This window comes from Hevea brasiliensis, unplaced genomic scaffold (assembly GCF_030052815.1).
Source record: "Hevea brasiliensis isolate MT/VB/25A 57/8 unplaced genomic scaffold, ASM3005281v1 Scaf118, whole genome shotgun sequence".
NCBI lineage: Eukaryota > Viridiplantae > Streptophyta > Magnoliopsida > Malpighiales > Euphorbiaceae > Hevea > Hevea brasiliensis.
In genome coordinates, this window is record NW_026614606.1 from 108,833 (window position 1) to 122,997 (window position 14,165).

Below are 14,165 nucleotides of genomic sequence, written 5' to 3' on the forward strand. Positions count from 1 at the left end.
CAATTGAGTGTATATTATAACTCTTGGATATGTAGATGTTGTGGTGTGATAATGAGATGCCAAAATAATGGATGAATAGTAGAGTGGTATGTTGAGACAGATTCTAGACAGCTTGAGTCCAGTGTGCTCAATTGGCTATAAGTTGAGCTATATAAATCCAATTGCTGTGAAACTTAAACCAAATTAAATTTAAGACACATAGCTACAACTTTTGTGTTTTGGCCTAGGCAAAAATCCTAGGGCAAATGGGTGGAATTGTTAAGACAAGTGCCAAACACTGAAACTGGAATTCCCTGAGATTCCAACAAAATGCCCTGTGAGCCCTGTGTAGTAATTAGGGCATAACTTTCATTGTATAAATCCAAATGAGATCATTCAAAATGATCTAGAAACCTAAGACATAGGCTTACAACTTTGGCTTAGAGACCATACCTAATTCTGGGTGTAAAACACTTGAATATTGAGTGTAATACTGACCTGAAAACCTGGAAACCTGGAAATTGTAAGAAATTGTATTTGTGAGTAAGGGTTGATCAATCAGCCATAACTCACTGTAAAAAACTTCAAATTGAGTGATTCTTGAGCATGTGCAACCTTGAAACATAGGGGAACAATTCATATGAAGAACATGGAGTCATATTATAACTGTAACCTATCCAAAATGGCTTGAAATCCTAGTTCCAAAAACCTGCCTTGTTCTGGACTGACCTTAACCCAGAAATTGGTCACTAGACCAGTTTTTATAAAATGGCCATAACTCAAGCTACACAAATGCAAATTGAGTGATTCCAAAGCCAAATTAAACATAAGACATAAACCTACAACTTTCATGAAGAAAGTATGGTCAAATTGACTCTGCATCTTGGCCAAATCTATGAGGAAAATTAAAGTACCAATTTTAAAATTCTTGGAACATTCACAAAATGACTTGAATTGTGATTTGCATTTAACACTAATGGTTTGATGAACATATATACCATGTGAATATGTGATTAGGACTTACTTTTCCACTATGATTGGAATGATACATATGATGAGATATTTAGAACATAGAATAACTAAAGATGTTAAATTGCCCATGTATGCCTAGACTTTAGTATATGGGTTGGATAGATTGGCATAACAAGAAGTGACGAGTTTAGTAGTACTGCTTATGGCTTTTAAGCCGATTATATTGCATACCTGGCAAACATTTATATTTCTGATGGTACGACAGCTCGAGGCACTGAGTGTCCAGTGCTAGTTATAACTATTCCACATCTATGACTATTTTGGCTCTTAAGCCATTATATTGCATACCTGGCAGACACTATGTGTTCGATGGTATGACGGCCTGAGGTACCGGTGCCCAGTGCTAGTAAAACCCATGTATCCAGTCCAGTCAATTCTGTTATGGGTTGCTGGCACATTTAAAAGAGTTATGAAGGTAGAATATTAAACAAATAAATAGAAAAGATCCCATGAAATAATTACTTTTAAAGATCAACAAAAATGTGAAATGACTCATAATTAATTTGAAATGAATTACTTTTATGTCACTACAAACATGAAATAGTTACTTTTATTTGTATAGAATATTTTCATTATATTAGTGCATCACTAAACAAAAATACTTAGCACGATGGCTTCTCCTCGTGCAGGTTCAGGTGAGAAGACCCAATAGTCCTTGGCACAGGGTGTTGCACAGATCTGCAGAAGAGTCATTGTCAGCTCCATTCACTATTTTGGTATACTGCAAAGGACCTCACATGCATGATATGTATTTGTAATTAAATACCAAGTTTGTAAATTAAATTTTGAGTTGTAAATAATTAAGTACATTTGTAAGCAAATCAAATGGATGTTTAATGATATGAATGATTATGAAATGATGATATTGATCAATATGAAAATATGATTGGAAATGTTTGAGGATGAAATTTAGATTGTCTATTATGTTGAAATTTTAAATAGTTAACTATTTTTACAGGTCAAACATTAATAAAATAAGGGAAACTCTGGCAGTTTCTCCACTTAAAAATAATTTGATTTAAATAAAGATGAACTTAAAATAAATAATGAATATAAAGTAAGTTAAGACAAGGTGCTCCAACACAAAAAGTGACATTCCTTGCTCGACTACATTGTAAATCGGGTAAGGGTATTACATTTAGTGGTATCAGAGTACGGTTTAGGCCTTTTTAGACCTAAATAAATAGAAGAACATAGAGTACATGTCATGCATTGCATCTATTAAGAGTCAAGGTGACACTAACGCAGATCTATTTTCCTGTCTATTTAGGTTATAGAATGGCCTCAGCATCTCCGAGGGTAATTGAGGAGGAGGTCGAAAGTCATACCCTTGCTGGAGATGGTAATAGAGAATGGGGAAAGCCAGTTGCACAGGCATCAGGAGAGCCTACACAGCCTATAACAACCCCCACCTGTCTACAGTGTAGTTGAGCAAGGTGTGCTACATTCGGTGCCAGAGCACTCTATCCTGTCTTGTCGTGTATAATGTTAATTTAAATTTCATTTACTTATATTATTCCATGTATAGGAAAAAAATTTTTTTTTTATATATCACATCTTATTTTTGTAGAGACCTGTACGGAGTCTCCTCTATTTTTTTTTTATTATTAGTGCATGGCGGGTTTCCTTATTTACCTGTTAAAAATAATTTATGTCCATTTCATATATCCATACATCACATCATTGCTCATATAAATTTTCAAGAAAATACATTTCATTCTATTTTAAAATTTACATACAATAATGTATAAATTATATACAATCCAAAAATTTAATTACATATCTCGAAGTGATTTACAATGTTACTTATGTACAGTGATCAAAATGCAAAATCTAAATACACATTGTAACACTCCTATTTGTATAGTCTGGTATATTTCACTGTTCCGATGACCGGTGTCGGTCCGGATAATTAAGAAGATTAGAACCACATCTAAGACAACTAGATAAGCCCTGAAAACAAATAATTAGTAATTGTCAAATAGTTAAGTATAAATAAGAAAAATAGAATACAAGAAGTTAAATGAGCCGAGAGTCACAGCAATGGGCGACCTTCTCGGGAAGGACTGCAAGGTCGATTTAAACTCAAATTTCGAACCGTAAAATATGATGACGCGGTCCTTAGGACTATTGTGAACACAGTGGAAAAGAGAAAATCACAAAAAAGAATTGTTAAGCCGGTCAAATAATTAGGTAAGGGATCCGAAAGAAATATTGAATTATTTACAAACTGGATCGAACCGGCGAGGGGCAAATTGGTCAATTCACCCCTAGAGGTGACTCATGATCTAACTGTCCAATAAAATCTGAGAAATGAAAATTTTGAAATATATAATTAAATTGAAAAACTGAAGAAAAATAAATAAAAAAAAAAGGAGAAAAAGAAAAAGTTTGAAAAAGTTTATTACATCATGCATAATGCAATAAACCTAATAATTAAATATTGAAAATTTGTAGGATAAATGTGTATTAATTAAGATTTAAAAACACATAAAGGAAGAGAAAAAAAAAACCATCATCTTCTTCTCCCCTCACAAATGCCGACTTCCCTTTTCCCCATTGTTCCACCATTAACAAGCTTTTAAAGCTTTAAAAACTTAGTTTTGTCCCATAAATTTTCACCCTAAACCCTAAAGAAAACTTCTAAATTACCCTAGAAAGGAAGAATTGAGGAAAGAACAAGTGAAGAATTGGAGTAAAAAGTGAGGATCAAGGACTTCACCTAAGGTTAGTGTTTTAACTTTCAATTTTCTATTTAAATGCATGCGTAGCTACTTAAATTAACTTAGAAATTAAAGAAAATAAACAAAAACAAAATGATATGTTAAAGAACTACATGAATTTCGGCCTAGAGGTAGTGAACTAGGGTTGAGCGATTTTGATGCAAATAAAGTTGTAGTTAAGTGCAATGGAGTGTGTAGGTACTAATTATGCATTTAGATTGTATCAATTGAGCTAAGCATGAAAATTAGGGTTTCAGCACCTAGGGTTTTGGGAGGAAAAATGTAAGAATTAGCCAAATGTTGTGTTTGACCTTGCTTGAGTTCAAAAATGGTGATGTATGACCAATTGTGGTGTGCAGGAAGTGTTGGAATCAAGTTTGAATTCGGATTGGTTATGACCTGTACAAAAATGACCAAATAAATAGTATTTGTTCATTTGGCCATAACTTGGGCTAGGCAGGTCCAAATGACCTAAAATTTTACCAGTAGAAAGCTGAGACATATCCCTACAATTTTATGAAGAATACAAGTCCAAATTATGCCCTTAACCAAGTCATTTAGCCACCCAAAGTTATTGACCCAAAACTGCCCGACCAAATTAGGTGCCCATGTTCAAATGGCTATAACTTGGGCTACAAAACTCCAAATGGAGTGATTCAAAAAGAGAAATAAATTTAAGACAATAAGGGACAACTTCTATGAAGAAAACTTAGCCAAATTATAACAGCAACATAACCAATGGAACAGTGCAAAACGGGACACCAAAACTAAAAATTTGAAATTTTGCTTAAAAGACTTAAGATTTGAGAAAACAACCAAAACTAACAAATTAGGTAACCAAAATGTGGTATGTGGATGAAATTAGAATTCCCATACCTATTAAGCATTAGAAAGTCAACAAATTGACTTGAATAGTATCATGAATAGTAACCCCAAAATACAAATTTTAAAGAACGTCAAGTTTAGCATATTTAAGCTTGGCATAAGTAGAATTGAATTCATTTTTGGATTTATGATAAATTATGATACTGAAGCACTGTGAAATTATGTGTTTCAGTTGAAAAGAATACTGGGAAAGAACCCGAGGCATCGAGTCAAGGCCAAGAGGCGGCTCGCTTAAGGTTTGTGCATGACATAGAATTTTCTGTAAATTTTCTTCTGCAAATTATTTTGAATGAATTGTGACATTAAATTGTGACTTAAATTGTTGAAAGTTTACTTGTATGTGTTTGAAATGGCAATAAATATTTGATAAATTGTTAACATAGTTTTGAAACCACAGTGTTATGACCATATATTTGAATACCTCACAAGCATTACTAGTGGAGGAGATTAGTTTCGAATTTTAATTCCTTCTCTGGCTGAAGTGTTGAGGTGTGTGCCAGTAGAAGAAGAAATTGAATGGATATCCATATATTTGAGCTAGCTAGCCTTGTGATGTGATTTCTCATAAGCCTCTGGCTATTGAGATGAATATGTTTCGAATGGCATGATATAACTGTGTATTTTTATGAAATTTGTTTTGAGACTTTCGAAATGAAATTGTTTGGATTATAAGCTTATATATCATGTTTTGTATTTATTTCTCATATTCAGTTCAGTTTTTGAATAAATATGATTTAAATTCTGCATAAATGTTATTTTAGTATGTTGTGCACCACTGAGTCATAGTACTCAGCGATGGCTGTTATTGCTGTTGCAGATTTAGAGACTAGAGGAGCAGCAGAGTGAGCTGCTGAGGATTGTGGAGCCACCTTCTCTGAAGTTCTATCGGGTATATTTTATACCTTGATTGTAATAACTATTTTGATGTATGTAAATGTATGTACAAGTAGAACTGGTCATGAGCAGTTGTATAAAGTTTGTAATAATATTAGTTTGGATTTTTCTAATGTAAATTCTGGTTGGATGAATGTAATTTGTTTTAACTTTAGTGAAAAATGAATGAAAGTATTTTTTTTTAATTTAAATGAAATTACTTAGTATTATTTTGGATGATATTGAATTTCAAATTATTGATTTGAATTTTGGAATTTGAGAAATAATGTTGAAGTTTTTTGTGGTGGATGTTGAAGTTGTTGAGTTGATGAGATAAATCATTGGAAGTATCTTTTTCAGGTATTTGAAGAACTGTTTTATCAAAATACAGATGGCACTCTGCCAAAATTTTTCTAAAATTTGCGAAAAAATAAAAAGGAACAAAAATTTTAACTAGTATTCAAATTCTAATTAAATGTTTTAATACCTATTAGAAAATGCTCACCACTTCTAAAAAAGTAAGAAAATGATTTTAAAATCCCTTGTAGGGTACTTAATGAGTTATCGGTAAGTGAAGTTCGGTAGTTCATTAGGTATTCTACGGGATCATGTTATGCCTTATAGAGGGGTAAGGTGTGACACACATGAGCCCTACCAAAATGGACTACTGAGGTGACATTGATACTGTAGCAAATATAGTCAAGATCCTAGCTAGAGTCTGCTGCTGCTGCTGCGACTGCTGGTGGTAGTCTCCTGTACCTACGCGAGGAAATAATCCATCGCGCTAAGCATTTTTGCTTAGTGGTGCAATAATTTGAAATAAAAATAACTAAATAATTGAAATAGTTATTCTACGTATAACCTTATAAAGAAATATAGATTTCATAAATTTGAAGTCTTTTACATGATTATAAAACTTTGGGAGCAATTATGTTAATCAAGATCTTTTATTCATATATTTCGTATTCAGTCTTATTAAATCCATATTAGTAATCTCTTCATGTACTTATTTAAATTTAAAGTGTATTACTCATATCTGTGCCCAAGTAACCTATGACAGACTATAGAGACTGGATACACAGAAGTATACTAGTTAGACATCTGTATATCTATCAAGTATAAAACGGTCATGTCAGGCACAAGGCCAGTGGGCAGGTATAAGCCAATAATGATAATAGGAACTATGGTCAACGGGCAGGCATAAAACCAATAGAACAATCATCTCAGACATATGTTATCTATCAATGATCATTCATATGGGCAGTACTGCAATCTGTAGTCCCTAATTGGTATACCAATCGATCCATTATACATATATAAGTCTAGGTATACTTTGGGAAAATTAATATTATTAAGTATTTATAGTTTCATATTATGTGCTAATTGTATTTAATAATATTTTCACATTACTTATGATGGGAAACATAAGTCCCACATGCATATTCATGTGACTTTTATGTTTAACAATTTATTTTGATTAACTTCATATCATATGACAAGTCATTTTATGAACCTTTCTCAAAGTCCAAATTTGATGTCTCAAGCACACCTAACAAATTGGTCAAGATGTGGCCACTGTTTGGCCACACTTCCTTCATGGAAGTTGTTCCTCTATGTCTTATCTTTGTTTTCCTTTTTAAATCATGTTATTTGCAGTTTTAGATCTCAAGTTATGGTCAAATAAGCAAAACTGGTTCCTTAACTCACTATAGTTCCATAACCAGGCAGATTCTGGAGTCAATCTTTTCCTAATTATTTGGACATGTTACAGTCACTTTTGAGCCTAAAGCTCTTCGTAGAAGTTGTTACCCTATGTCTTAGGATCACTCAGATTTAAGAATTACAATTTTCCAGGTTTTGTAGAATTAATTATGGCAAATTAATTGGCCTGGACTTAGGTACCTTGTGCCTTCAGGATTCCAGGTTCTTACACTCATTGAGGAAAGTTTCTAAATCAAACTTGGAACCCTATCTCTTAGGTTTCTAGAACAGTTTGGCTCATCCCATTTGGGATTTCCTAGTGAAAGTTATAGTATAAAAACTATTCTGGGGTCAAGTGATGGTTGAGGCAAATTCCAAGATTTGGTGTACTAAATTTTTCTAACAATTTGACTTAGTTCCCTTGGGTTCTGGTTCTGGTCAAAATACCAATATTGTAGATCTATATCTTATAAAAATTTTGGCACTGGTTTCATTGTATTTGCAATTTTTTAGACCAAGTTATGGCCTTTTTGCCAAAACTGATCGGGTATGCCTAAGTTCAGAATTTCTGGACAGTTTGGTTCTGGACAATTTTGTTGACCTAAATTGTGTTAACACTTTGATTTGGTTAGAGGCAACTCTAGGTTCTATGTTCTTCATGAAAGTTGTGCTCCTATATTTAACCTTTCCAATGGTATAAAAATCAGATCATTCTGACTTTTCTAGAGGAAGTTATGTACTATTCATTTGGTTATTTTTCTAAGTTTAGGGTATAGTCAGCCAGATTCAAGCAGTTTTTAGGTCTAGTTGTGAATAGATTTGGGCATGGTTTCTTTATGAAAAATGTGGCAAATTGTCCTAGGTTTCATCTCCAATTGGTCTCACACCAATTGGAGTAACATAACTCAACTTATGGCTGTCTAAGCATACTGGACTCATAGGTCCAGAAATCATGCATGAAAACAACACTCCCAATTTTCAATTCCACCCAACTTCCAAACTTCAATTCACATTCATGGAACTTTAATTAGTCAAAAATTGGTCTCAACATCATCAATTTCAAGTCACAATACAAAATTCCCAAATTTCATGCAAAACCCTAACTCCCATAATCATCTTCATGCAAACTCATACTAACTTATACCAAATTAACATATACACATTTAGTATTATCTCTAAGCAAGTTTAGGACAATCAAAAACCATCAAACCCTAATTTCTCCATGGCTGCCAAAATTTACGTTTTTCATACCCCCATAATTTTCTTTCAATTTCATGAAATTTCAACTCAATTCATTGAGCTAACAATGCTTAAAGAAAGGAAAAGGTTGTATATTGCACTAACCTTGATTGAAGGATTTCCAAGCTTCCCTAACTTTAAGTTCTTGTCTTACTTTTGCTTTTAATCTCTCTAGCTAGGTTAAATATCAAGTCTTAATGAAAGTAACTAGGGGAAATATAGTGAGATATCAAGGAAATTTGAGCTTGAAGGGAGAATCAATGGTGGAAGGTGTTTGGAAGGGAGTGGTTCGGCCAACATCTTGAAGAAGAAGAAGATGGAACAAGATGATAAAAATGGCTTGATTAAATTTGTCTCTTTTATATGTGTTTTGTCTAATTTTAATTGGCACAAAATTTTAATTATGTCATCCTTATGTCATGCTTGCATCATAATTCAATTTAATTTTTATTTCTTTCTTTTCCTTTTCTTTTCCCTTTTTCCATTACATAAATTCAAGTTTTAAATTTATTTTACGTGTTTTAATCTATCTCATTTTAATTGACATTTAGGTCAAAATTCATTTCTAAGGATGAAATGACCAAAATGCCCTTCATTGTGCTTATCGGGTTATATTTGTCTGTATCGAATAACTTAATTTTCTTGAATTTTCTTTGACATTTCTAATGTCAATTGTACCTCAGTAAACCTTTAATTAAGTCCTAAAAATTATTTCCTAGGGTTCTTCGTGGGTCTGGGATCGGCAACTATCTTTGCAGTCGCTTTCCAGTACGGTCACCCATCACTGGAACCTCGGCTCGTTTAACTCATTTACAATTCATTTCTTTTATTTTTTTTCCTTCATTTTTCTTGGTCTTTATTTAATCATCTCATGACTCCTCACTCTAGTTCTAGTGTAGTTCCAGACATCCTGGCTGTCCAAACAGACGTTAGTCGTTAGAACAGTAGAATGTACTGACTACCTAAAGTGAGGGCATTGCACAGCCTCAGCAGTAGTTCTTTCAGTAGATGGCTGATCTGCTTAGGCATGTGATGGGGACTCAGACACAGTCTGCACAGAAATCCCCTATGGGGCGGTGGATTTCAAGGGAATGAAAGAGGATGATCCTGCCACTGCTGAACAATGTTTAGAGATAACAGAAAGGATTTTTCGGTAGTTGCACTGTACTCTAGAGCAGAACCTAGAGTGTGCAGTCTCCCTTCTGCAAGAGGATGCGTATCAAAGGTGGGATATGGTATCCAAGGCAGTGTAACCTATAGTAGTAACTTAGCAGTATTTCTTGGCTGAGTTCAAGAAGAAGTATATCAGTCATATATACTTGGAAGCCAGAAGGAGGGATTTCATTAATTTGAGGTAGAGACAGCTCACAGTGTCAAAGTATGAGCGAGAATTTATGCGGTTAAGCCACTATGGCCATGAGATTGTGCCTATAGAGGTCGATAGGTGCCGCAAATTTGAGAAAGGGTTAAATGACAATGTGAAGCTTCTTGTCACGGCACTGAGGATTACAAACTTCTCTCAGTTAGTAACGGCAGCTCTAAATGTTGAAAGGGTTAGAGTAAGTGATCAGAGTCATTAGGATAGGCAATATAAAAGGGACCTAGGGTAGTCAAGCTCTTCAGCTACAGATAGTAAGAGACCTAGGGGACCTCAGAGTTAGAGTCAGGGCCAGCCACAAAGACCAAAATCACAGTTTACACTGAGGAGAGGCCAGTCAACTCCATCAGTGGCCAATTCTCTAAGAATAGTGGCTAGGGGAGTAGCCCCAGCAACATTAGCAGCATGCCTGCATTGTGGAAAGTGGCACAGAGGACAGTGCTACCATTTGACTGGGGGTTGCTTCAGGTGTGGGGCCACAGATCACTACCAGAAAGATTGCCCCCAGAGGGATATTTCTACTACACTGGCACAATCTGAGAGACTTGCCCCTATAGCTCAAAAGGGTAGTAGACCTTGTAGAATAAAGGCGGCTAGCAGTTCACAAAAAGTTGCTTCTGCGACTGTGGAAAGGCTAGAGGCTAGGGCACCAGCGCTTGCATATGCCATGAGAGCACAAGAAGAACAAGATGTACTAGATGTGATCAAGGGCACCTTCTCACTCTATGAATTGCTTATTCATGCATTGATAGACCCAGGATCCACACATTCCTATATTTGCATTGCCTTGCCTGTGAGAAAGGGAATTCAAATAGATGAGATTGACCAAGATATCCTAGTCATTAACTCTTTAGGCCACAGTGTAGTGGTAAATAAGGTCTACAAGTGTTGTCCTTCAAGGATTCAAGAGTATGAGTTCTCGGCAGACCTTATTGAACTACCCTTCCATGAGTTTGATGTAATCTTGGGGATGGACTGGCTATCACGTCACCAAGTAATAGTTGATTATTGATTAAAGAGAATCACACTGAAAACTCTCGATAATAAAGAAATCACAGTTGTGGGTAAAAAGATAGATTTCCTATCTAATATCATATCAGCTATTGCTACAAGGAGACTGATAAGAAAGGGTTGTAAAGCATACCTGGCACATGTGATTGATACCAGGAAGGCTGGGTCTAGTCTTCAGAATACACCCTCAGTGTGTGACTTTCTGGATGTGTTTTCAGAGGAATTGCCTAGTTTACCATTAGAAAGAGAAGTAGAGTTTGTAATTGAAGTGATGCAGAGTACAACACCAATATCAATTGCTCCTTATAGGATGGCATCCACAGAATTGAAAGAGCTAAAAATCCAATTGTAGGAGTTACTGGATAAAAGGTTTATATGCCCTAGTGTGTCACCATGGGGAGCACCAGTGTTACTTATGAAAAAAAGGAAGGGACACTAAGATTGTGCATAAATTATCGGTAGTTGAATAAAGTGACAGTGAAGAACAAATATCCTTTGCCTAGAGTAGATGATTTGTTTGATCAGTCGAAGGGAGCCAGTGTTTTCTCCAAGATTTATCTCAGATCAGGGTATAATTAGCTGAGAGTAAAGAAGGCATATGTACCTAAAACAACATTCAGGACCCGGTATGGAGATTATGAGTTTCTGGTGATACCATTCGGGTTAACCAATGCACCAGCAACATTCATGGACCTTATGAATTGCATCTTTCATCCTTATTTGGATTGGTTTGTAGTGGTCTTCATTAATGACATATTGGTGTATTCCAAGATTGAGAGGAGCATGATGAGCATCTGACGATTGTATTACAGACCCTGAGGGAGAAGAAGCTGTATGCTAAGTTATCGAAGTGTGAATTCTGGCTGAATAAAATTTCTTTCCTTGGACATATAGTATCAACTGATGGGATTAGAATGGATCCCAAAAAGATTGAAGCTATAGTGGAATGAAAGCTGCCTAAGAATGCAAGAAAAGTCAGAAGCTTCTTGGGGTTAGCTAGTTACTACAGGAGGTTTGTAAAGGGATTTTCTTTGATATCAGCCCCATTGACTAAATTACTACACAAGAATGTGAAGTTTTATTGGAATGATAAATGCTAAGCTAGTTTTGAGAAACTGAAGACTATGCTTACTAAGGCACCAGTGTTAACACAGCCAGTATCAGGGAAAGACTTTATGGTTTATAGTGATGCTTTGCATAATGGGCTTGAGTGTGTTCTAATGCAAGAAGGAAAGGTTGTTGCTTATTCTTCTAGGCAGCTAAAACCACATGAAAAGAACTACCCTACCCACGATCTTGAAATGGCGGCAATTGTGTTTGCATTGAAGATATGGAGGCATTAATTATATGGTGAAAAGTGTTACATCTACACGGTAAAGGAACGGAAGCGTGAAAAACACAAGTTTATACCATTGAATTCAAAAATTTTCACTAGGGTCACATGCATCATGCAAGATTTATTTTTATCTATTTGATTTCAATGATAAACAACATATTAAAACCCTTTTAATATGTTTTTGGATCTGTATTTGCCATTTAAGATTTTAAAATTAATCAGATTAATTGTAGAACCCTAGATTAAATCAAGAACGATTACACTAACCTCTTGATGCACTGCAGTGTGTCTGCGCCTTTGAGATTCGTCTTCAGGACACCAGATGTTGTCCCTCTAGCTTGTCCACACCAAGAACACCTATGGCAGCTCTTGAACAGCTTCTAAAGTTTTTTCTATTAATTAGAAATTCAAGTTCTGCCTTTTAAGAGATTAGAGATGTAAACAGGACACTAGAAACAATTTCTAGTGTTCTTAATTCAAGAGATTGATGGCTAATCTCTTTGAATTGATGAGAGATGAAGAAGAATAGATGAAAAGCCTCAAAGTGGCGTGACAAAGGAGAGGAGTGGCTACTGGTTGCTTTTTCTTTTCATAACAACACTTAAATAGCTAGGTTAACACATTAAACCCTTGCCCCATGTCACCCTTTGATTAGCTCTAGGTTTAAGTGACCCAATCACATTGTGCCAAGTGTCAAACCTATATTTAATCTTGATTTTAATCATCTTACATGATTAAAAAAATTGGCAAGCTTATGTGTAATCCCATGTGTCACCATCTCATGGTGCCATGTGTCACACTGTGAAATGACCAAAATGCCCCTGTGTCTTAATTTTGAGTTCTTAACCCAAAATAATTATTTTTCTTCTTCTAATTAATTTATATCAAATATAAATTAATTAATTAATCTTTATTAATTAATTTCTCATTAATTAAATTCATATTTAAACACTTTAAATATAAATTTTATTTATACTACATATCCAATAATCTAGATTTGGTTTCAAGTCATGCTAGGGACTTTGCAATTTAATTGCAAGCCAAACCTATTTAATTAATCAATTAAACTCTTTAATTAATTAATTAAATCATATTTAAATAGGTGATAACTTGTGTATGTGTGTGACTTACTAGGCTCATCACTAATTGGCAATGAGACATGATATCAACTCTTAATATCATCAGAACTCTTTCTTACCATAAATGATTTCTCTAAATCATTTTATGAATCTCATAGACCATGGTTAACACCTAGCATAGCATGCCATAGCCACCCAATTAGTAATAAGGTTTACCTTAAATGAACCTATAATCATATGTTACCATGCACTAGAATCTCTCTGTTACAAAATCCCAACTCAAGCTGGAGTCATGGTTTATGTCAAACTCCATTTGCTATGAATATTATGTTCTCTTTTAATTCCAGTTCTTGATTAAAAGATTTTCTCATCGAAACTCTTTTACGAATAAATCTATCTGTCTCCGGCCAGAACTTGAAACATCAAGAACAATTAAATGAACATAGGATTTTATCTCTATTTACTTAGAGGAACAGATTCCATCTTGATCAACACCTACCTCCATATATAACTAGTAGGAGCCAACACATACCATATACCCATACAAAGTACAAGTATGAAAGCAGTATCAAACTCAAACTACCTATATACAAGATAACTGTGCTATCTCAGGTCTAAAGATTATATGCACTGATATGATTTATGACAAAACATTGACAAGAGTAAACTCTATGTGCTTGTCATAAGTATCACTGGTTCGACCTACTTATCATTTATAAGTGCCTATCATGTTTGTTATATGGCATGAGACTCATGATTCCATCTTATTTATATCTCATATAAATAACTTGGAAACAAACATGAATACAATCTTTTTGGATAAGTCATGTCCTTATTATGAAGTATCCTCGATTGTGAACCTATTTATGATACTTCGTGCTAGAAATATTGTCACTCATATTCTTAACAACTTAAGAATAATATTTCTA

General features: G+C 34.5%; 1 protein-coding gene across 1 annotated transcript; it reads left to right on the forward strand.

The window, feature by feature from the left end:
* The first annotated feature begins 2,289 nt into the window (after positions 1–2,289).
* On the forward strand, positions 2,290–10,822 carry LOC131176463 (uncharacterized). The gene is made up of 3 exons (XM_058141517.1): positions 2,290–2,425; positions 9,477–9,585; positions 10,279–10,822. Exons 1-3 carry the CDS (start codon positions 2,290–2,292, stop codon positions 10,820–10,822), a joined length of 789 nt encoding a protein of 262 aa, XP_057997500.1.
* Positions 10,823–14,165: the final 3,343 nt, after the last annotated feature.